Raw genomic sequence first — 25,500 nt, 5'->3', positions numbered from 1 at the left:
CGTCCCTTGGGAAGTCTTCGCCTCCCCAGATCAGGGCTCATCACATTGTGCAGATGGTGGACAAGTTTCAAAGTGCCCAGTGTCTCCCGGCTTTCGACTACCTAAGGTTGCTGGGCGTCATGGCATCCTGCATCTTTCTGGTGCCGGAGGCCAGACTGCGGATTAAATCTCTGCAATGGGCTCTCAAACTGCAGTGGTCCCAGTTCTCGGGCAAGATGTCGGAGCCCGTTCAGATTCCGATCTCGGTCGCACAGGATATTCTGTTGTGGGCCGACGGAAGGAACCTGCCGAAGGGGGAACCGGTTTGGCAACCATGGCCAGAGGTGGCAATTGTGATTGATGCTTCCCTCACAGGATGGGGTGCGCATGCCAACGAGCTGACCATCAGTGGTCATTGGTCTCCGTCGAAGTCCAGACTCCACATCAATCTGTTAGAGCTGAGAGCCATCAGGCTTGCACTGAAGGCTTTTCTGTCGACTGTACGGGGGAAAAGTGTTCTGATCATGACAGACAACACAGTGGCCTTGCATTACCTCAACAAAAAAGGGGGGGCAGGGTCACTCCCGTTGTGCAGGGAGGCGATGTAGCTCTGGTTCTGGGCCATCGAACAAGGTCTTTAGAGCTCTGCAGTTCACCTGGCCGGAGACGAAAATGCGGCAGCGGACGTCCTGAGCAGGCAGAGCGCAATTTCTCACGAGTGGGAGTTGGCTCAGGAAGTCCTTCTGGAAATCTTCACCCTTTGGGGAACCCCGCAAGTGGATCTCTTTGCCACAGTGTCAACCAGAAGTGCGAGAGATTCTGCTCAAGGGAATTTCCTTCCTCGCGTTCGTGGTGGATTGGTCATTCCCGCTGCTGTACGTGTTTTCTCCAGTCCCCGTCATTCCTTAAGTGTTGCGAAGGTTGCAGAGGTTCGGGACCCACATGATCCTTGTGGCTCCGGATTGGGCCAGGAGAGCGTGGTACCCGGACCTTCTAGAAATGTCCATCTGCCCTCCATGACGTCTTCCTTACCAAGAGGATCTGCTCTCGAGGGAGGTGGGTCAGGTTCTCCATCCAGAGGTCAGGACTCTAAACCTTCACGCTTGGTATCTGAAAGGTTGAGATACAAGGATTGGGACCTCCCGGATGATGTCATGAAGGTATTGCTTTCGGCCAGTCGGCCAGCAACAAAGTCCCTGTACTGTTGCTGTTGGCGTAAGTTCTGCCACTGGTGCAGGAGAGAGAATGTTGATCCTTTCCAATGTTCCATTCCTATGGTTTTGTCTTTTCTGCTTTCTTTAGCCCACAATGGCCTTCAAGTGGGTACCATTAAGGGTTACCTGGCGGCGCTGTCCATATTTAAGCGCTCGTCTGAAGAGTGTTCTTACTTTAAGATCCCTTTGATTTTGCAGTTTCTAAAAGGGTTGACCAAAATGTTTCCGCCGTCCCCTTTCCAGGTGCCGGTTTGGGATTTGAATTTGGTTTTGAAGTTTCTGATGGGTGCTCCGTTTGAGCCCTTGCACTCTTGTCCTTTGAGACTGTTCTCTTTCAAGACAGTGTTTTTAGTTGCGGTTACTTCCAGCCAAGACACCTTTTACTGTTTTCCATAAGGACAGGGTTGTCCTTTGGGTGCGGCCTTCTTTTCTGCCGAAGGTCGTGTCTGATTTTCATTTAAGCCAGAAGGTAGTTCTTCCGGCGTTTTATTCTCCACCGCATCCTGTCAAGGATGAGGAGAGGCTCCATAGGTTGGATCCTAGGAGAGCTCTGATCTTTTACATTTCACGGATGTCCCGGGTCAGAGTGGACGATCATCTCTTTATCGGTTATGCTGGACACCGGTTGGGCCAGGCTGTTACCAAACAGACCTTATCCAGGTGGATTATCCTCACTATTATTGAGTGTTACTGTTTGGTGGGTAAGGACCATCTGGTAGGATTAAGTGCTCACTCTACTAGGGGCGTGGCTACCTCCACTGCCCGTATTAGTGAGGCAGCCACATGGGCTTCTTTACATACTTTTGTCAAACATTATGCCCTGGATTCAATCCACGGGCAGGATTTGGCGTTTGGTAAGGCGATTCTTTATTATGCCATTTGATTGGGTATTCTAAATTTCTAAATTCTTTTCCCACCTCCATAGTTTGGAACTGCTTTGGGAGTCTGTCATAGATATGGAATACGTCAGAGGACACAATCCCCTCGAAGAACAAGTTACTTACCATATCTGGTAACTTTCTTTCGATGGGATGTTCCTCCGACGTATTCCACATAGCCCTCCCTACCTGACCCTCTGGAGAATTTCCTATGCGATTGCAGCTTACGTTTCGCAAGGCTATCTGCAGCCATACTGGTAGGAGATTAGTGCCACACGTTCTGGGAAAAACTACATCTGAGGCTATGGGCATCGTGCGTCCTATATATAACATCCGGTGACGTCGACCCTCGACGGACGCCCTCTGCCGAAAATGTTCTGAAGCAGCACAGCTGTGGACATTACCTGTCATAGATGTGGAATACGTCGGAGGAACATCCCATCGAAAGAATGTTACCAGATATGGTAAGTAACTTTTTCTTCTCTTCCCTTAAGGCGAGAAAGTACTTCTACACCCAGGTTGGGGCCTGACTAGGAAGTGTTGGGGAAAGCCCCCTTCATTTGTCTCCTCATTTGTCTCCACCTCGCTCTCACCATGCCTCTCCAAAGGACAGGAGCCACCAGAATCAGGTCTATCATCCTACTCCCCTCTTCTGGCTTCCACGTCTTCTGCTACTGCCTATCTTGTTCCTTCTTCCCCTCCTCTTCATAAGACTCCTTCTGCTCCTTATTCATCTCCTCTTGCCTTGCATCTGCCTTCTCCTGTTCCGCCACAGCGTCACCACATGTACTACCTGTCACGACTCACCCATCTCTTCATGTTCACCCTGCCGCTGTCCCTCCATGTCTGCCTCATTCGGTTTCACCTCCTGCTGACCCTCCATCTCGTTCTGTTCTCCCTCCTCCTGCTGACCCTCACCCGAATATGACATGCCCTGCAGTGATCCAAATGTTCCGAAAATAATTGTGTGAGTCATGTCCGATAAGGTAAAGGCGTCCATAGCTCTCAAAGAACTTCACGAAGGCTTTCTTTTTTCCTTTTTTTCGGGGGTGGAAGGAGGAAGGATTAGGAAAAGGTTTAAAAAAAACAAATGAAGGAAATAAGAAATGAGAGGGCAAGGGACTCAAAAAAGCTAATAACCAGAAAGGGAAATCAGGCATTAAGGTTTTTCACAAACCAACACGAATAAACCAATTGGGAATAGAAATGCTCTCGTGCTCTCAGCATCTACAGGACCTATTCTCGTGCTCTCCTCATGTGGAAGAGAGAGCTCGGCATTTGATCAGGCCACCAAACCCCCCAAGGGCATTGGATATTCTGATGGGTCAACCAAGGCACTACTGGATGTTCAGGGGGTTTGAAAGGCCCTGAGGTGCATGTTCCACACTCTGCTTCTCTTATGGGAGTTCAGGCATGATTTTGGGATGTGCTTGGTCCCAGAAGATATTACCAGAGCGCAGCATATTATGCCCGGTTCACTGAGGTACTTTTTGTAAATTGTTCAATAACATGACAGATCCATACGACAAGTGAATGATTCATTTATATAGAACACACATTGTATTCATACTGCATTCAAATGTGTTGCATTTCAGTAAATGCCACTGTTGTGTGGTTCATTTCAATTTCCAACTGCAAAGAAAGTCAGTCATGAGCCTCAACATTTCAAGGCACAGCTCTACAAGTGTCTTTTGACTTTTGTCGTGAGTTGAACAATTCCTCCTTAAATGTTTAATGTTCTTATTGGCATATGTAGCAATAAGATATGATAAACGTGATCGCTTGAAACATAGTTGCACAGAGAACACATGTATTCCACACTTGCTGGCAACGCACACGTATTCTGTCAAACTCTAAAATGGCGACAGAGTGAGGGAAAAAGGCTTCTCCTTTGCCCGTGCAGACTTTGTTAGTGCTCTGGAATTTTTGTTAGGAAAGAAAGTGTGGAATTCCAAAAATGTTCCGAAGAGTAAAGCTGCAGTTTGTATGACTCAATTAATGCTTTGCTCTGTCTCTTTCAGGTCAGTGAACAATTTTCTGATGACCGGCCCCAAGGTAAGAGACATTTGTTTGATCTGCGTGTCCGATTTTAGTCAGTGAAGGGCCTCCTGCTTTCCTCTGCTGTCGCCCCCCCTGCTGCACCCTCTATGCCTTCGAGAAACTGGCAAGTTTAGTAATAAAGCGAAGAAAACGAACGTGTTTATGTTTATGTGAACCATAGCGATTTTTACAAGAATCATATGTGCGCCAAAATGACTCTGCCGAAATTGAGCAGTGACTGCAAAGATGTTTACGCCCTGACATAAAAAAAAAAAGAAGGCGTAATTTTTCAGGCAATCGATGTATTCGCATCTAAAGAAAGAACAACTTCCATGCCATTTCCTCAATGTCCTTTATTTTGAGGTTTAAGTGAACCATGCATTCTGGTGGTTACTGTCAACAAGGCCATGAGATTGTATTAAGCTGCAAGGTGTTGAGCGTATGACAGCAGATGAGGCCAATATTGCGATAATAATTTGTTTGATGATTTAATGAGGTGATGCTTTTGTTTTCTGCTTATTTCTCTTCTTTGATCCCTATTTTGTTTGGTGTAGCACTTGATCTGTGTTGTCGTCTTCTTTTAGCCTGTGGCCTTTATTAACGCATTCTTTTAACGGATATGTGGCCGATGAACATCTTCTGCATTAGGGTTTCTTTTCAAGACATTTGATTGGCAGGACCTCCCTTCCTCATTTTACACAGTGAGCTTTTGTGCGTCCGTTTTCGATGTGACAGAATGCATTAGATAGTAGGCATGTTCCTGTGAATTGTGGTATATGGTTCATTTTGTCATTTGCATGATAAAGGGCCTCATTACGAGGTGGGCGGTAAGGGATTACCGGCACCGGTAAGGGCACCGGTGCTGGTAATCCCTTACCGCCCTATGGGCCTCATTACACTGTAGGCGGTAACCATGGCGCTATTAGCGCCATGGTTGCCGCCGGTATTTTACCGTGTCCGCCTTAGTGGATGGCGGAATTACCGCCCTACTCCAAGGTGAGCGGGGGCGGTAATTCCCCATTCACCAAGGCACTTCCCCATTCCCATTTTTCCCCCATAGGGCTCAATGGGAATGGGGAAGGCGCTAATTACGGTACCGCAAATTGCGGTACCGTAATTAGCACCAAGGTCCCTTAGCGGGCCCGTTCCTTAACGGCTGGTAAAACCAGCCGTTAAGGTCGGGTCCCGCAAAGGGACCTTGTAGTAAGGCGGTAAGGGTTTACCGGTACCGGTGCCCTTACCGGTACCGGTAAACCCTTACCGCCTACCGTGTAATGAGGCCCAATGAGTTCCCTTTGCGGGTCCTTCCTTAACGCCTGGTTTTACCAGGCGTTAAGGGCGGGACCCGCAAAGGGACTTTGGAGCTAATAATGCTACTGCAATTTGCGGTAGCGTTATTAGCGCCTTCCCCATTCCCATTGAGCCCTATGGGGGCTCAAATGGGAATGGGAAAGGGCCCTGGTGAATGGGAAATTACCGCCCCCGCCAACCTTGGAATGGGGCGGTAATAGCTCCATTCACCAGGGCAGAGTAGGTAAGGATTTGGAGGCAGCCATGGCGCTAATAGTAATGAGGCCAAAAGACATTTTATCACCGGGGTGAGAGGAATTGGGCAATCAGGTGGAGTTAAACACAGACGTAAACCAGCAGTGTACACCTGTATTACATCCCTTCCTCCTAAGGCACTCACTGGCTAAAAACAGATACACAAGCATTGACAAATGCAAATAGTTTTGGCTTTTATATACGTATGTGACAGTTGTTCCCATGATATGCACACCTTACACAACTCATGGGTATAGGATACCCATTTCAAAAACATTATGCACATACCTCTCAAATGGGCCTTATTTTCAGGGCGTCATGCTCCTTTCATAACCATTACCGTTAAGGACCTTAATAAAAATGTTTCAGCCCTTTAGCTGGAAACTTCCTGCCAGATCTGCAGCAGATGCATGTAACATTTACCAGATGATCTAGCTTGCAGTAAGCAGCTTTCCATGCGCCCCTCTCTGCTTGGTAGCCTAAAGTGAGACCGTCCTAGGCACACCCATTCATTTGGAATATTTGAAATAATTGACACCACATTCTTTAATATGTATTTGCAAAAAAAAGACAGATATGGCAATAGTAGTGGCTATGACACAGTCACAAGATATATGTGTTCTCTCTAAAACAATGAATGATGTAAAGGAAACAGGACGAGAAAGCTAAGCTATATTGAACAGCCCAGGTGAGCTGATAAAACAGAAACGGAGCAGTGGATTGTGATCGTAAAAAAGTGCACACCATTGCATGATTTGTGTCCTCAGCTGCTGCTCGCTGTAGACAGGGCCATGCCTCCTAGCCCTTTCTCTTTGCTTGCCATGGACTTGGCAAGTATACAATACTTTGCATAGTCTACCCAGTTAATTATAGAGGCATGAAAACATAACAGCATACTCTACTGTAATGAGTAGACGAAGCAAAGGATTTAAAATACATTTTACAACACCTGCTTTGTGCATGCATATCTCAGAAATCTGCACACTTGTGTAACATTACCTCCTCCCTGAGCAGTTTTTCTGGATCCTGATCATTTGTGAGCGTGAGTTGGAGTCGATAGCCAGAGAGTATGTCATGTGCAGTTGGCGGCAGCGCCAGAATGACTGCCATTGTAGACAGCAAATTTAGTTAGCAAAAGTGATGCTGCTAAATTACTCCTCCAACAGGGTTGCAAATCTCCCATACATCATGGCCATGTTTGTGACCCTCTGCTTCACACCTCACACTATTTCCCAATCCTCCAGCATTTAATAGGGGTTGAAGAAGCTGAGAAATGTAGTTCAGCTGGTTAAGACACAGGTTGTGGAAATTGTTTCACTGTAGGGCCGCACACAGCAATCCATCACACAGTAAGTATGGTCTGTGGCCTGGAAAAGCCAGAGAGGCTCAGAGCCTGAGAGAGGGGAACAAGTGAGCTTGTGAGTGTGTGTACTTTTCCATGCCTTAAATGGGATATCTGATTGAAAAATAAAGAGACAGATGGAGCTTTAATAGACGGTCAGTCCCAATGATCATGTTGGAACTTCTATGTAATGACAGGATAACGTATAGTTTAGTCCAGAGTTAAGTCAGCAAATGCACCTAGCACTGGCAACACGTACTGATATTACCCCACTCTCTACTTGTTTTAGTAATCTAGTAAGTGTTAAATGCTGAGTTGGCATGAGTCTACGACAGGCAAGTTGCCTGCTGTTTTCTGAAGCAGGCACATTAACCAGCGGTCTCACCCATTTACTGGCATATATTACAATGTGAGACTGCATGTTTGTGAAAAACAATAACTATACACAAGTGCCCTTATCAAGTTTCTTTTGCTGTCTTTGTTGAAATTACAGAGATGCAAAACTTACTTTGCACTCTGCTAGTTGTAGTCTTACAATCAGCATGTGCAAAATAAAAAGTGCACTTCTATTTGTTTGGTGAGGACTGTATTTCTGAAAATGTGTAATATGTTTGTTAGGTTAATTTATTATGTGAATTGTTTGCTTTTTAAGTCAGACACGGTGGGGCACAGGCGGGTTTTCCTTTGGTATTAATTGGCAAAATAAACATTGTGTTGCTGGATTTTATAGTCAGGCTGGTCAGAAAAAGTTGGGGGGTGCACAGGTAAGAAAAATACTTATTTGCGTTGATGCGTGCAGTTCGGATGTACCAGGTAATGTGCATGGGTATGTTTCTTGATGGTTTGTGTTGAGGGCACTTGAGGCATCTGTGTCCAGAGGAGCTTTGGTTGTCTCTATTGTGAGGATGCATTGATTACAACTGTGATATATATGTTGGCTACAGAGTTGTATCTTTCTGATGTTTGATGTCTGTAGGCAAGGTGTTCTATTGCCATGCAAAGTTAGCACAGTTGGTATGTGTACTGTGTGTTAGAATATTTGGGCATATTAGTATGCATGAAATGAGTAAGATAAACCTAAATAAATATATTGTGCATAAAAGCGGGCTCATCCCAAAAGTTGTGACATCAATGTTTTTACAATCTTGCCACTGTGAGAAAACAGTCACCCCAAATGTACATCACCAAAGGTGCACTTTAGAAGCCATGCTTACCCATCACAGGTGCACAAACATAACTTTCTGCACTCCTTAAGCGCTGCTCTGACAGACACCACAGACAACCACACAGTTACCTCAACAACCTGTGGAGTACATTAACTAACCACTGCCATAGACAGCTCACAAAATATCTAGAAACTGTATACCCCACAGAGAGCCATATCATTTCAGATTTGCACACATTAAAATTGGGGGTCATTACGACTTTGGAGGCAGCCATGGTGCTAATAGCACCATGGCTGCCTCCAAACCCATGTTCGGGTCGTCATAATGGGGATTTACCGAGTCATTCCAACCTTGGAGGACCCGGTAAGTCCCCATTCTGAAAACCATTCCCCATTCCCATTCGAGCCCCCATAGGGCTCAATGGGAATGGGGAAGGAGCTAATAACGGGCCTGCAAATAGCGGGCCCGTTATTAGCTCCCTGGTCCCTTGGCAGGTCCCGCTAAGGGCGGCTGGTAAAACCAGCCGGCCCTAGTGGGACCCGCTAAGGGACCTCGTAATGCGGCGGTAGGGGGTTAACGGCACCGGCATCCTTACCGGTGCCGTTAACCCCCTACCGCCGTACTCGTAATGAGGCCCATTGTAACAAAGCAATCTTGACCTGCTCCCCACTACTAAATACGTTCCCTACACTACCTCATGCAGATCGTGATGCGCCTAGAAACCGTGAAAATGGAAGAAAGCGTGCTATTCAGATTCAATAGCTCAATAGCACAAAAGGGCATAGAAAAGTGTTCCACTCATTCTTCATTGGGGCACAATTCTGAATGGCCAAAGCAATTTCAGTGACTGGCAGCAGGGGGAGGAGGGTTAATGCTAGTTCTGCTGCAGTCCCCACCTCCCCGCCAAACATAAATCTCTGGTGCACTGAATGGTTGGTCAGACTATCTGCCTGTCCATTTTATTGATATGGTACTGTGTGTGGGCCAATGCAACAATAATGCAATTCTAGGTCACAGCATTAGTGGCACTAACAGAGGAGTAAAAGGATGTTGTTCTTAAAATAATTAAACCCACTCCATTGCTAGGGCATATTTTTCCATATAGTGTGAATCTAATCACTTATAAGAACTCCAGTGCGTGCAGTTATGTCACAGGTAGATTAAATTAGTTGTCTAGGATAACATACTTCGGCTAAACAGTTAAGCAGGGATTTTAACCCACTCTGCAATTTAAGCACTTCACCACATACCTACAAAGCTTTATTTGCTACAAATATTTGAAGTTTTGAATTTGAAGGCCTACAATAACACTGGTGTGTAGAGTTTCCTTGCAAAATGCAAAAATGGAGCAACCTGACATGTAAATCCGTATAGAAAGATGTTAAGCTAAAAAAAATACCACTGTAGTGTTATTTTCACATCCTGAAGGAAAACTCTAGAACCATAATTCTAAATAATACAAGCCTGAAACATTTCCTTTTAACAACACTGCACTTTTACCACTTTCAGACACACAATGAAAGAAGTTGTGTAATAAACTAAGAGATTGTGTCAAACTTCCAGCTTCTTGATATGCACTTGTGTTGCATATGCTGATGCTAACGTCATTTCACTACCTACATAAAAATAACCTTTTTTTGTATGTTAAACAAGTCAACATCATGGATATAGTCAAATCGTTAAAAGGGTATTGTATCTATTAATGCACTTTAACTGAGTTTGAAGTGAACAGGGAACTGGTGCTGTTTCGGCTCTTTTAGTTGTAAATGACTAATTCTGCATAAAATACGCTCTGTGATAAGTAACTTCAGCAACGTGGCTCTGCTGAACAACATGCTAGCTTCAGAGTCGCTGAAATTGCACTGCGTGTCTGTCAACGCCAGGCGGTGACTGGCAAATGGGCGGTGCTTGCTCATCCCAGTCTCTCTCTCATGACGTTTCAGATTACGTGAGGCTGTGTGCACATACGCTTAAGGCCCCTGAAAATTAAACCAATATCAGCACCATCTTCTAACAAAGCTTCCCCATCAGCCCTGCAACTAGAGTGATGTAAAAGTCTAGAGAAAGCCAAAATCATGCATTGTTGAGCGGCCATATTTATTAGCAATATGGTGTTAAGATATTCTGACTCATTACAAGTATGGCGAAGTGGGAAACAATTGGCGGTAACGGAATTACTGCCACTTTTCCCGCACCACCATACTATGAGTATGACCCTTGAGTAGGGGATTTACTTTTACCTCCAGCATCATGCTGGAGGGAAATCCTCCCACTGCCCATTGAAAAATTGGCAAAATTGGCAGAATCACCACTTGTAATGCAGGGGTAATTCCACCAGACCAAGTGGCAGTAACAGTAATTCCATTTGGCAGTATTCCACGATGAAGTCATGCATACACGTATGATGCCATGAGGTAATTCAATCATAACTGGTCTAATCAGACTAAACTATGTATACATTGAATAGCTGTCCTAGCTACAGGCCTGTACTCTTACAGATTGTCATCATTGGAGACTAGCATATTACTGAGTATTAACATGATCTTCATGTATTATTTTCAAAATCATGGAATTGAAGGGACCCAGTATGTCATGTCTAAAATGCCCTAATAATATTGCATCTATCTATCACTAGTATACATAATGTTTGCCTATAGTCTCCTAATGCACGTGAGAATATTATCAAAAGTGATGTTAACGCATCCACGAGTCTCACAGCAACATGTACATGATGACGTCATACGCTAAATAAATACAATACCAAATGCCAGCTGGGATATTATTCCCCCAAAACTTGGGCAAGTCTTATTATAGGCTAATAAATCCTAATATAAATGGATCACTTTTTTCTTACCCGCCCGTAGGGCACCCGAAGACCAATGAGTGGTCCAACGGAGCGGAAACGGGATAGTCATAACGGGGGAAACCCCGCTGGACCTGTTAAAAGTTTGGGGAGTTTACAGTTATTGGGGGGTGGGAAATGGGTTGTTGGTATTAAAGTTGAGACATTGAAATGGGAAACTCCAAGACCGCAGAGGAATTTCACATACAGCAAGCCAGTTGATATACCTCAATTGCCGCCGAGAGCCGGCGCCAGACCACCTCATGCCTATGGCTGACAAAATTAAAGTGATGACGTGGAACGTCAGGGGCATGAATAGCTTTGTCAAGCAGCGCCGCATCCATACATACCTAAGGCGGTGTAGGGTTGGGATTGCTATGCTTCAGGAGACACATCTAACCCGAAATAAGCTGGAAACATTAGCCAAGACTTGCCGGTGCACCTTGATTGGATCATCTTACTCTTCATATGCCAGGGGGGTCCTGATATGGATCGACCCGTCCATTCCCTTCAGGCTGATAGGCACCAAAACCAATGACGAGGGCAGGATGGTGCTCATGCACGGTTCCATTGAACACAGAGAATTATGTCCAATCAGCACCTACGCACCTAACCACGATGCAACAGCTTTTTTCCATTCCCTATACCCACGTCTCACTCCTTATAGAGACAACATCATGATCTGGGGAGGTGACCACAACTGCACCCTTGACCCCCTAAAGGACCAATCAGATAACAAGCACAGCCGCCCATCCCCTCCTGCCAAAATACTTATCAAACCCACTCACCCCAGCTGCTGCTTTTGGGCACATGGAGGGAATTGCAACTGGAACAACGAGAATATTCCTTCTACTCCCCGCCCCACTCTGTTCACACTAGGCTTGATTATTTCTTTGCAAGCCAACAGCAGCATGCTATGTTTAGTGATGCGCAGTACCTCCCGAGAGTGCTGTCGGACCACTCTCTGCTGATGGTCACCTGGGAGGTATCCCACCTAGACCCCCGGTGCCAGCCTGGAGGCTTAGGGCTGAAGCCCTGCTAGATACAACCTTTCCAGAGCACATAAGAGACTGCACCGAGCAATATTGGCAGAGGAACTTGCATAGTGTGGACCACATGAGTACTGCCTGGGAGGCGTACAAAGTGGTCATGAGAGGAGAGATGATTGCGGCCATAGGTGGAGCCCAACGATCCATCGTAACTTCGTTAGAAAGCGCTGAGAAAGAACTGGGAGAACTGGAGGAGAAAGCTACCGCATCCCCAGAACTCCTGCAGAGAATAACCGAGCTGAAACAAGTATGCTTAACACACTGGGAATCCCTGGGTAAATTAAGTTACGCTAAGCATGTCGAAAGGACCCATGCCCTGGGAGACAAACCTGGGAAACTCTTAGCCTGGCTTTATAAACGGGAGGCACCCCAAACCCCTATTTGCCACATACTCAAACCTGATGGCACCACAGCGCATACCCAAGAGAAGATTAACTCAGTCTTTTCTGAGTTTTATTGCAGCCTGTATTCTGAGATCCCCCCCCTACTGACACTGAAATTGAGGACGTCCTAGACGTCATCGAGCTACCCTAACTTGATAGACAGTTGGCCGAGGACCTAGATGAACCCATTACCCCAGATGAAGTCAAAGTTGTCATTAGATCCCTACCGTCTGGGAAAACCCCAGGCATGGATGGCCTCCCTGGAGAGTTTTATAAGTCATACGAGGAGACCCTGGCCCCCCTGCTGACCCAGGTGTTTAATGAGGCATATGAACGCGGTATTCTCCCTGAATCCATGAGTGAGGCCGTGGTCATCCCCCTGCTCAAACCCGGCAAAGACGGAGCCGACTGTGGCTCATATAGACCTCTCTCTATGTTAAACGTAGACAGTAAAATTTTAACAGCCCTATTGGCGAATAGACTGCGCAGAGTGATTCCCCGACTAATCCATCAAGAGCAGACAGGTTACGTCCCTGGGCGCTCCATCACTGAGAACCTGCGTAGGCTGCACCATGTCATTTACAGCACAGAGTTAAGACCTCAAAAATACGCAATAGCATCTTTAGACGCTGCCAAAGCTTTCAATTCAGTGCGGTGGAGGTGGCTGTATGCCACCATGGTTAAAATGGGGATAGGACCAGTCTTTTTGAAATGGACCCAGCTAGTCTATACTAACCCAACCACCAGGGTCTGCACGAATAAGACATATTCCAGCAAATGGTCCCTCCATAGAGGCACCAGACAGGGATGCCCACTTTCCCCCATGTTATATATCATAGCCACCGAACCCGTGGCTGCCTACCTCAGACAGGAATACGCTGACAGAGGTATCGAAATAGATGGTGTGACCCACCTCGTCTCCATGTATGCCGACGATACACTGCTGTATCTACATAATCCTGAACACCTCCTACCGTATATTCTCGAGACCTTAGACGGATTCCACAAATGCACCGGAATCCAAATCAACAAGGCCAAGTCCTGCCTCTACCCCCTCGCAGCTTTATATAGTGAAGACTACAGGTCCCTACCCTCACTAGACCTCCAATGGCAGATGACATCCTTCAGATACCTGGGCATCACCATACACCGAAACCCACACACGGAGCATATACTCAACACGGTCAGGGCTAGGGTCTCCCTCGAGAAATCCATGGGGTTTTGGAGTAGACTCCCGCTCTCAGTGGCCGGAAGGGCAGGCCTCCTCAAGATGGTGGCACTCCCCCGCCTTTTACATTACTTTACTAACGTCCCCTTTGACATCCCCCCCTCATTCTTCAAAAACATTAATAAACTTTGCAGGAGATTCCTCTGGCAGAGCGGTAGGCACAGAGTAGCGTTAGAAACACTCCAAAGACCCTACGAGAGAGGGGGAATGAAAGTTCCCAACTTCGAGCTATACTACCTTGCTGCCCAGCTTAGGCACGTGATGCAATGGATGGCCGACGAGAGTACGGTGGACACTCGCCTCCTCCAACCCGCCCTGCCTCACCTGTTACTCAGAGAACTGCTCTGGACTGAAGAGAGTACTACGTGACACTGCCCATACATAGCCAAGCTGGGAATCCGGCTCTGGAAACGAGCTTGCAAAACAGTCGGAGCAACAGACCCATACTCACCACAAATTCCCATAGCAGCGATTATGAAAAAACAGGCATGGGGACACATAGAAGTCCGTTCCCAATGGGAACCCTACGGGGTAGCTACGCTTGGAGACTTGGTCCATGAACAAGAGATCTTAACGTTTCCCGAATTAAGTGAGGCCACAGGGATTCCTTCAGGACAGTACTTGCCCATAGGGCAGTAATGCTGGCCATGCGGGGCAGATGGCCTGAAGCCACTAACCCCGTTATAGAAAACAAGACCATCGAAACTTTGCTAAACGCTGCTGAGGGGGGCCACGAAACCTCACGCCTCTACGAGTCCTTGATGCAAAGTACGACCAGAAATGAGCTCAAATGCAAGGTTAAATGGGAAAGAGAATTGGGGCTGGTATTTGAAGATAAGGAATGGGAAGAGATAACCTATTACCACAAGAAGATCTCCAGGAACGCCCGCCTACAACTCATCCAATTATACATTATTAATAGGGCCTACCTCACGCCAAAAGCCATATCAAAGTTCAAGGGCGTGAAAACCCAAGTGTGCCCCAAATCTAACGAGCCCAAGGCCGGAATGACTCACATGTTCTGGGGCTGCCCAGTGATACTAGATTTCTGGACCCGAATAAGAGATAGAGTTGCAGAGGCGGACATTGAAGTGGAAGTCCATAGGCCAGCGGCTTGTATACTAGGCAACTACAGACGCAGCAGAAAAAACAAACCTCTTAATAGACTTAAAGACCTAATATATATCACAGCGAAAAGACGTATAGCCATGGAATGGAAAAGCCCAAAATGTCCAAGTGAAATACAATGGTGGGGAGATCTTAGTAAGTGGATAACAGCAGAGACCGGAGCATGGGAAACGGCAATCCAAGAACAAAGACTTGACTCTAGTGAAGAACTACAATGTTGGGTAGCACTGACAGTACCGCTGCTACACCCCAGAGCACCTGATAACGCCTCAGACAGCGGCAACAGCCCCGGCTCGTAAGCTGGTATGAAGGTCACCGATGCTTTCCAGTGGTCTTGGGGGAGGGGAAGAACAGACACCAGATACACAATTGGGAATGTCTTATTGATTATGATATGTCGGTTCATCTCGTTCAAAACCAATAAAGTTATTCCCAAAAAAAAATGGATCACTTTTTTTAAAGAAGATTAAACAAAATGTTTTCAGGTTGCTTTAGTGATGGTACACATGCTTTCGCTTTTTTTGTAAATAACAGAAATAAAAATAATACTAAGATTCAAATTTATAACAAGATATTATGGATATCTATGCAACGTATAATTGGATATCTTTGAGAAGGAATCGACTGTACATATAAATCATATCAATATTTCAATGAAACCTATTTGCATATCTTTTTTAATAAAACCAGTTTTGGACCAATAATTGGTGTGACAAAAATGTGTGCTTAGCTTAAGAGAAGGACAACAGAAAAGAATGCTTACTCTAGGTATGGAACGGCATATTCCGAATTTGGATTCTGTTTTGAAATCATTCAATGGAAATGATGCAATTTTGCAATGCAATTATATTAACGCTATTTTTATATTTCGCAGAGACCCGCTCCCCCACGCCGCACCTCCAGAAACCCCTGCCTGTCATATCTTTGCGTTACTTGTTGTGTGGTTATCTTTTGCCATATGCGTTTTCTTTCTATTGACATACGCACACTACTAATAGCACAGCGAGACTCGCTTTGACATTTGTGCAGAGCCTGCTGAAGCAAGTTCAAATCCCGGCAGGGCCAAACTCAGACATTCATCCTTCCGAGGTCGATAAATGAGCACCACACACCGTAGGTAATAATAAGCAGCGCTCAGATGCCTGAGGGTTCGTAGCACTATAAAAATGCTAAACATGTCTTTTTTATTATTAATAAGATAATCTTGTAATTTGACTACATGTGTATACTTGGGTCAAAAATAAGGCATAGAGTGCATTTAAGGAATTTTGATTTTGTTGGTATGCACTGTATTAAGTAGCCTAGAGGAAGACCTTTTTAGGTGGAAAAACGTGTTGCCAAAGGCTCCAAATAGACTAGCTAGAGGCCAGACTATCTGAAAATAAAGGGTTAAGTAACAAGCCCAAGTTTTGGAAGTGATTATTTTTGTCTTATGCATCAAACGAGGATTATACTCCAACTGATGTGTTCAAAATTTTAAGTATGAGCAAGATTGCACTCTACTTTATCTAATACCTAGGATCGACATTTGTTAGAGGAAATACGAATCTACGCCAAATATATTTCTGATAGCGCCTTGGAGCATAGGGAATGCAACATTATGTTATAGTGTGTTGTAAAGTATAACTATGTCTTGATGTTACTTTATTTTTTATTTTATTTTTATGTTAGCATTTGTAAAGCGCACTACAGCCCGCAGGCAACGAGGCGCTGTAAGGACACTTTAAGAAGGCTTGCTTGAGGGTTACACTAAGCGGCCCCACATGGTATATATAAATACATTCGCTTAGGTGCATTCGCATGGTTACCTAGGATACACTTGGGACGTTACAGTTGGTTACTAACAGTCTAGTCTAGGTAGCAGGTGGCAACACAGATATTCTCCTATACAAGGTGATACAGTAGAAGTGCATACCTAGAATGACCGGGTCTTAGATGAAGAGGTTGGTTTTTAGGGCCTTGCAGATCTAATCTGAGCAGGGAGGTTGTTCCACAAGGTTGCCGCCATAGTAGGGAAGCTGGTGCCTCCTGCGCGCACTCTGCGTGTGTGCGGGACTTTTTAACTTGCTATTCGTGAAGGAGCAATTGAAAGGGAGTTAATAGCCCATGGTCCTGATTTACAAAAGTGTTTTACAATGGCGCAGTCGCTTTGGAAATCGCTTTGTAATCAGTTCCTCTGTGTTCATTTTAGATCGAAATGTATGTTTTTTTTTTCTTTTCTGGTTACATATTTGAATTGGCTTAATGCTGTCTTTTAGTGGGAATATTTATTTGGAGGCCATGTTTTCTGAAATTAGGCTCCCCTCTACAGCAAAGTCAGGAATAATTTATGTTTGTGGTTTACAACACAATTAGGCAATGTTTTGTTCTAGATGGTTTTCTTAAGAGTGTGTTGTTTCTGGTTTGGATGTTTCGATGTTTACTTTTCCATAAAAAGGTGTGTATATGATGGTGTATATGATGGATGGTTGGCTGTATTGTTCTCGAAATTAGTGAAAGTTGAAGTATGATACAATGCAGTGCTGCCTGTCTGCTTTGTGCATGTTTTTCATTGTTCTGTGTTGTTTGTGTTTCTGGGAAGTTAGGACTGTGCCGCTACTGTGATGTGGTGGATGCATGGTAAGGGCAAGTATAGAGTACACATCTGCTTGCTTGTTTCACATTATAATTGTGGCATGTTTTGATGGTGCGTGTGTGCCCTCAACTGTCTGTTGACGTATGTTTTAGGATGAATCTTTTTCTACGTTATGAATATGTTGTTGTGGATTGTTTTCTTTGATATGCAATATATTCCACTTTTCCTCTTTTCGTTGTGCTCCTCTGACAGTATTTGCTGAATGCCTGATTCATGGAATTATTTGTGCTGAAAACGCAGATTTGCGCGCCTTTTTGTCCGAAAATCCCCATACTTTAAACAGGGATTTTCAGGCAGAAATGCGCGCAAATCTGCGTTTTCAGCGCAAATAATTCCATGAATCAGGCAGTTTATATTTTATAATTACTTTGGTCCATGAGACCGTGCTGCTATGTCATAGTGTACATTGCTGAATAGGGGTGTCTGTCTATGTGTATTAGGGGACATAGATGCGTTTGTTTTTTATTTTGCAGTAGTTTTTCCATTTTATTGTGTCCCTCTACCTAAACTGTGCATGTATATTGGCCTTACTGGCTCTTTGGTTCGGTAGATGATGGTGTGCATTTTAAGGAAAGCATTTCATGTGTGTGTTTGTGTTAGGGCATCTGCAGTATATGTTTTATTCCATTTGTGACTCTTTGCCTATTGCTCATTCTCAAAGAAATAGATACCTTTTTTGGACCTTAGAAAGTGAGTATCTGGAGTTTGTCTGGGGAGATTTTTGCCACAAGCCCTATCAGCCTAAGAAGTTGACCAAAAATCTTGCCACTTCCACATGTCATGTGCCATGACCCATCTAAAGAATGTCATAACTTGGAGGTAACCATAACGTCTACCTCCCGCCTTCTCCACCGCATGGGATCCTGGGCATTTCCATTCACTAACTGCAATCCCACCTTTATCCAACAAAATCCTGCCAGCATCCACCTTGTTCACCAGTGCCAAGGCCTTCTAACAGTGCCAGCAGGTTTCATATTCACGTTTCATATTCTCGAGCTCTTCGCTCATCCGCCTCCAACTCCCTCATGGTCAGCCGCTTCTCCAAGCAACGAGTTGGGGATAGATCTCTCTCCGCAGCAGGGGCTTCCCTCTGAAACAGCCTTCCTGCCTCCCTGAAACTTGAGGAGAACCATCTCCGGTTCCGGAAGCACCTCAAAACCTTCCTCTTTGCTTCTTCTTTCTCTCCCCCTCTCCCCTGCTAATTACTGAAACTGCAATGAATCTGCAACTGGGCCACTTACCAATCTCGGTCCTTGGCCTAGCCACTCTCCCCTGCACTGCCCCCCTGACAACCCATGCACTGCGGGACTGTCTCTGTATCCCTTCACCCCCCCTTCCCAGCACTTGTCTGCACTTACCTTGCACTTGCCACAAGCTGGCCCTTATTATTTATCTTGTTTTACTAACCCTGCATTGCACTTTCCTCTCTCCCTTTCCCCCTTGCACTTTTCCCTTCCCCTCTACCCATGCACTTGTGTGATCTGAATGACACCTGGCCTAGTAGGATCGTTGTCTGTCTCCCCTGGTTCCCCCCTCCCTGCCTCGTCGCGCCTTGAAACACTTGTGTATAGGCGCGTTACAAAAGCCATATCATATCATATCATATTGCCAGCAGCCCTAGAGGCTGAAGCCTCATAACTGTAAGGGCCTTTGATTATTGTTCATGCTAGAGATGAAACATACAACCAGAGAATGTTTTTAGATTCCTACAACCTTAAATGTGCTGCCGTTCTCGCTGTAGTACATATAATATGTACATTTAAAAAAGTTAAGTTTACCAACTCTAAAAAGTTGAAATCTACAAATGTTGTTAATTATCAATGTTTAGTTTTAACATTTTAAATTTAAAACAAACAATTTTCCTCTGAAATCCAGTTGACTATTGGTAAGCAGGTGGTGAGCCTGTAATACTTTACACTCAGCTATAGATGGAAAAAAGCAAAAGTACCCAATAAAGTGTGTTAATGAATGAAAAAGCAACAGCTAGTCAACTACACAGTCCCGTGAGCCAAGAAACCCATAATTGCCTTTGTGCCAGGCCATCACATATGGTTTCCTCCACCTTGGCAAAACCCTTACCTCTACCATGGTAATAACATTGCTCAGCAGGGGAACTGAATTTTGATTTTCCTGTGGTGTGCCGGTGGACAGATTCCTTTTCCCGGTGGGTGCCCGGGCCCCGGAGCACCCTCATACTCTGCACTCCTGTTGCTCAGATTGACAGCTCAAAATAAAACGTTCAGGTAATTTCCCTGCTTAAAACCATTTTTATTTGTTCCAGGGTCCTAGGTCAGTATTTGTAAAGAGAGTCTAGAAATAAAGAGTGTTAAAATACCAGTTTGCATTAAATGGTGCCTCATCCCTCGGAGCTACACATTCTTGCAGTGGGTTGCATGAACCCAGACAGGTTGCTCTTTACCTTCACAGCAATATTGGTAGTTAAGAGTACCTAATATGGCTTTTTCACATACACCTAATCCCCAGGCCCCAGTGAATGACACGTCTGCACTGGCTCCTTTGTAAAGTCATCTTTAACCTGTGACAAGGCAGACCTATTCCAGCACCAGGGAATCAGCCAAATGCGCAGTCATATAACATGCATTCAGTAAGTGGCACTGCGGGAAGAAACGTGGAGTGGGTATTAGGATTTAATGTGGGCTTAAACCGGCCTTTTTAAAATGTATTGCATCGTGAATGCTAAAAAGTAGCAGTGTTTAGGCATCTGGCTAATGAGCTCTGCTTCAGCCTATAACTTAGCCAGATATTTTTTTCAAAATATCCATTTTATCTCTCGCCTGTTGTATAGTAACCCTACGATGTGTGTTGCCCCTTTAATGTTTCCCTCCCATGTGCATTGCCCTTTTAAGATGGGCCATGAAGCTAATAAAAGGGAGCCCTGCAGGCACGTGCAACAGAACGGCTGCAGACTCCGAAATGGAATGACCTGAGTCCGTGTCTCATTAAGGCCTGCCGGCCCACTCAATGTGAGCAGGGCCTGCAGGCCAGATTGCCATGGCCCCGCCCCACCCCCCGCGCCAGCAAGGCAGGCAGGGTTTGCATGTGCAGGCAAGGCTTGCCCTGCCATCCCGAGGCACTGGGCCTAAAAGGTGCTTGTGTCCCATCGCACCTCAGGGGGCAGGAGCGATGTCCATGACCAGCACCCCCCCCCCCAAAACAATGGCGACGAGGAAGCCAACATCTCAAAGAAAAAGAAAAAGGAGAGAAGACAAGCCCGCAAAGCACAATCCCTGCTGCCCTAGTGTACTAGCGAAAAGAAAGGAGGAAGAGCAAGAAGAGGAGCGCCCGACCCCTCCGCAAGCCATGATTGGCCTGCGCCTCACTGTCTTCGCTGCGGTGTAGCCCCGGGCCACCCTGCGGTGAGGTGTTCCCCGTGGCATTCCGCCGCAAGAAAAGAAGTGTGCGGACCCAAGGGGGAAGAAGCAGAGCTTCCGGTTCCACAAAGAAAATGATGTCTGCCCTGCCCCTAGAGAAGAGGGTATAAAGTGGACGTAGCCGTTTGAGAAGGGAAGTCTCCAGCTGAAGGAGAGAGAGCTGTGCTGCTCCTTCTCTCACCCGCAGGAGAAGGAAGAGGAGATGTGGCAGCTCTGCCATGCTGCGGACGAGAGAGCCAGCCGGTGATACCCCCGCGGCATCCGCCGCTGTCGGGGGAGAGGAAAAGGTGCGGCGGCATCTGCGATGAAACAACCTCCAGCGGGGAAGCGCGTCCGCTGTGCCCCTGCGGAAAGCCGCCGGGACAAGAATGGTTCCGCCGTAGCCACAAAAGGAACAACATATACCGCCCGGGGGAACAGGGCCGCTGTGCCGCAGTGCCCAGTGGTGCTGCCCCGCCCCCAGGCAAGAGACAAAGAGAAGAGGCACCCTTCACCGTTCGTCCTCCCTGGCCATGGCCCTCTGTGAGGAGGATGCTTGTGCGGCCAGGGGAGGATCCAGCCTGCAGCCCCCTGCGACACCCGCCGCCAGCGAAGAGACAAGTGGTGTGGTGCAGCTTCTACTGTATTTACAGTGCACAGTTTTTTACCAACTTGCAGGAGAAATAAGTCCCCATGGCATTATTTATACTTACAGGCACTCCAAACTGGGGCCCAAAATACCTTATCGACAACAACAACAACACAAATCAAAGGACCAGCACATAGTGATTTTTGCAGTTTAACGAATGAGCCCCAGGGTCAAGTGTGAACTCTTAGGTTGGCTTCGATTGCTTTCCCTATATTGTGCTGTTGACAAATAATGCACTGCCCACAATACATGTGTGCTATTGAGGATATATCTGGTGCATACCAGTCCTGACTGAGGGAAGCAATCATAAGCCCCTTTCCCACGTAGGCAAGTCCATGATAACTATCAGCCAAGTAAGACAACAATAACTTTGGTGCGAGTAGGCAACCATTGCTATCCTGATTAAGGTTATTATGGTGCAGGCAACATCCTACCTTACAGCAAGTGCTTTTTTCTGATGATGTAGCTGCACTCATTTGTCTTAATACAAATTCACCCTGAGGTTTGGAAACAGCTGTCTCTTTTGCAGCATTTCCTTTCACTACTTCATCACAAAGGTGTTGGTGGCATGTACATTTGAGAATCACTATTTATTCATGTAACATGATGGCATCTAATAAAGCAGAGATGTAAGCCTTATTTTTTATGGGCGGTCCTTATAATGTGAGATGAATTGTGGCACTCTGTAGATATGCTACTGTGCATGCTCTGGTCAGAGCTATTAATAATTCAACTTAGGCAGATTGCATATTCCACAGCCAATTGTCATTGTTCGATACGAAAACATGACATTCAACAAAATAAATCAAGCATTATGTAAGGGTACATTGTGGGGGTCTTTCCTCGGTTGCGCACGTTCATCAGTAATAGCTCCACAGTCATGGGGCTTACACTCAGGTGGACTAGGTAATATAGATGCATGATTTAAAATAGGGCAGCGTGACAGAGTAATATGAGATTAATTCAACAATAACATTTCAAATTTAGTTAAACGTGACAATGGAAGATATTGTGTTGTACAGCTATAGTGTGCAGTAATGCAACCACAAGTGAGGAATCCAAATTATACATTAACAATGTTGCACTGCATGTGCAGTTGCTGCAATGTACCTGAGACAAGGGGGACATCACAGCCACTGGGTCAAGTATGGTGTGGTATTATGCAAGTGGTCTGTGTTTTTCACCATGTTTCTGGGTGAGAATTACCTGTGAGTACCCATTGCTCACATGGCAATAACAAATGAATGTATTGTTGTAATCTGGTAAACCCAGGACAGCAGCATGAGAGAGTGCACACGTTATACCTGTTGTGCTGGTCATGGTAGTGTCTCTGGCGTGCTTCATTTCCTTAGTTCCTGGTAAGATTTAATCAGTGCTGCATAATCTATCATCCATTGATAACAATATCGTACTACACCTAGAAATGTGTGCTTCTATGTAATTATGGTGGGTCAGGGGACCTTTGATATAGACTTGATGCAGGTGTTTAATAATAGTTGGTGTCCTATTATGATGGCCTGCTCTCTTTTTTTTCTTTTTTTTTTAAAACTTTATTTTCAATATAAAATAACATCAATGTAAAAAATGACAACATATTTACAAAGTCAATTTACAAAGTCACACAAACATCAAAAATAACCATAGCACAGAAGCAAACCCCATAAAAACCCACCGTTCACATCTTATTATATACAAAGTCAGATTCAATACATCGCCAAAAAAGTCCTCCATATCTTTGCAAATAATCCATTCTTGCTTTGTTTCCTATATAAACGTTCTTCCATATCTGCCAAAATATGCATTTCATTCAGCCAAACTTCTTTCTCTAATGTAACATTAGATTTCCAATTTCTAAGGATGATTTTTTTACCCACTGCAGCACCTCTAAATAACCATTTCTTTTGGCACTGAGTGAGATCATCCAAGATTGAATCATTCCCTAAAATGAATGTCTCAAAATTAGAACCAATAGAATTATTCAGGACTTTTTCACAAATTTCACCAATACCACTCGAAAACCCCCGTACCTTTCCACAATCCAACATATGCTCCAACGTATCACTCTCATGAATAAATGCCCAACATTCCGGATCATCCTTCAAACCTCTCTTCCATAATCTCTCCGGGGACCAATAAACCCTGTTTAGGATCTTAATTTGTCTTGTTCTTTCAGTCAAACCCAAGGAACAAAGTTTGACATTTGCACACATCCTTGTCCAAGTCTCCACTGTAATGTCAGAGCCAATTCTACGGCTCCATTCAATTCTTAGCAAATCATTGCTATTGTATTCAAGCAGAATCTGCCTGTGTACCCGGCTAGCCAAGCCCCCCTCTTTTACCAAAGATTTCCTCGTAAGAAAGTCCATATTCAATCTAGCCTGGAAATTAATCTCACCAACAGCAATCTTCAATTTCCTGTAATCTGAAAACTTGAAATTCGCGATTTGAAATTCTAGTTGTAAGTCTCTAGCACTCATCCATTTCCCCTCGTTAAAAAGTTCATCAATCCAGCTGACACCACCCAAAAACCATTCAGGCCAGAAAACCATTTTGCCATCCATAGAGGTATTCATCCATAATGACGCACCAGGATCTTTGTATGCATGCACACCTATTCACATCCAACAAGCCAGTCAGTTTCTTCCAGGAATTTCTCAGACATGCAGTCAATGGATCTTTCACACCTCTCGATACTATAGTCAAAATCGCCCTCGGTGACAAAGGACCATTAAAACTTGCCTCTGCCATAGCCCATTCATTAGGAATCCGCGCCAAGAAATCAACTATGGAAGCACAATTAAAGGCTAGATGATAGGCCATGAAATGTGGTACGTCCAGTAAAATCGGCAATGATTGATCTAAGTCCCGTAGAACCAAAAGAATGTCATCAGCAAACAACCACAATTTTTGCTGTAATCCCCAACACGACACTCTGTGTATATCAAGATCAATTCTAATGATAGCCGCCAGAGGTTCAATCACCAGAACAAACAACATTAGTGAAAAGGGACATCCCTGTCTCGTCCCTCTTTCCAGTCTAAAAGGATAAGAGCGACTTCCATTGGTATTAAAATCAGCTGTCGGTTGTGAATATAATAGTCTAATCCATGATCTGTAATTCACTGCAAATCCCAATTTTTCAAGGACTAAAAAGAGGAAGTCCCATTCCACATGATCGAAAGCTTTCTCCGCATCCAATGAAAAAACAGCTGCATCCTCTAAATCATCCGCCACCTTTTTAATTGTATGGAATAGTCTCCTGATGTTGCTGGATGTTTTCCTCCCTTTCACAAATCCCCAACTGATTCTTATTGATCAAATTTGGGAGAAGATTCTCCAATCTAATGGCCAAGATCTTTGCCAAAATGTTGTTGTCCATGTTAATAAGACTAATCGGTCTATAGCTCCCAGGGAGCGTTTCATCTTTCCCCTTCTTTGGAAAGACAGATATCATGGCGTGTCTAGTCAAAGTCGGCAGCAGGCCATTAGCCAAAGAGGCCACATACATATCTTTGAGTAATTCCAGGGCTGAATCTGGCAATAATTTGTAGAATTCCACCGGAAAGCCATCAGGTCCAGGTGACTTCCCAACATTTAATCTGTTGACAGCCCTTTTGATCTCATCCAATGTCAAATCCTCCTCCAGTAACTGCAAGTCATGATCTGAAATGTTAGCAAGTTTTGCTCTCTCAACAAAGTCACTGCTCCCGACTGGCGCATCAATTTCACTCTTGTACAAATCCACATAATAGTCCCTGAAAATATTGTTAATCTCTTTCGGAAGAAAGGTGACTCGTCCATCTTAATCTTGAATGGATGTAATCATCCGTTCTGATTCCCTCATCTTGAGCCTATAGGCCAGCCACCCATCACATTTCTCACCTTTCTCAAAGTACTCACATTTCTGGTTATTGTATTTTCTTTCCATCCTTTCCTCAATGATACTGTTAAGCTCTCGCTTCAGTTTCATCAATTCAGAATGACCATCTCTGTCAAGTGGGTCAGCCATAACCTTCTTAGATAAATCCCCAATCCTCATCTCAAATTCCCT

The 25,500-nt window shown here is 45.0% G+C and overlaps 1 protein-coding gene across 1 annotated transcript in view; it reads left to right on the top strand.

The window, feature by feature from the left end:
* The window catches only part of WNT8B (Wnt family member 8B), a 659,832-nt gene that overhangs the window by 228,848 nt on the left and 405,484 nt on the right, over positions 1-25,500 (top strand). Inside the window, exon 2 of the mRNA XM_069610494.1 lies at positions 4,093-4,126. Coding sequence (XP_069466595.1) covers positions 4,093-4,126 — 34 coding nt within the window. The remainder of the gene's footprint in view (positions 1-4,092; positions 4,127-25,500) is intronic.

The sequence above is a fragment of the Ambystoma mexicanum genome, chromosome 8 (genome assembly GCF_040938575.1).
Source record: "Ambystoma mexicanum isolate Mex_15411 chromosome 8, UKY_AmexF1_1, whole genome shotgun sequence".
In the NCBI taxonomy this organism is placed as follows: Eukaryota; Metazoa; Chordata; class Amphibia; order Caudata; family Ambystomatidae; genus Ambystoma; species Ambystoma mexicanum.
The sequence above is the reverse complement of the archived record's forward strand: the minus strand, read 5'-3'. Positions and strand labels throughout refer to the sequence as shown.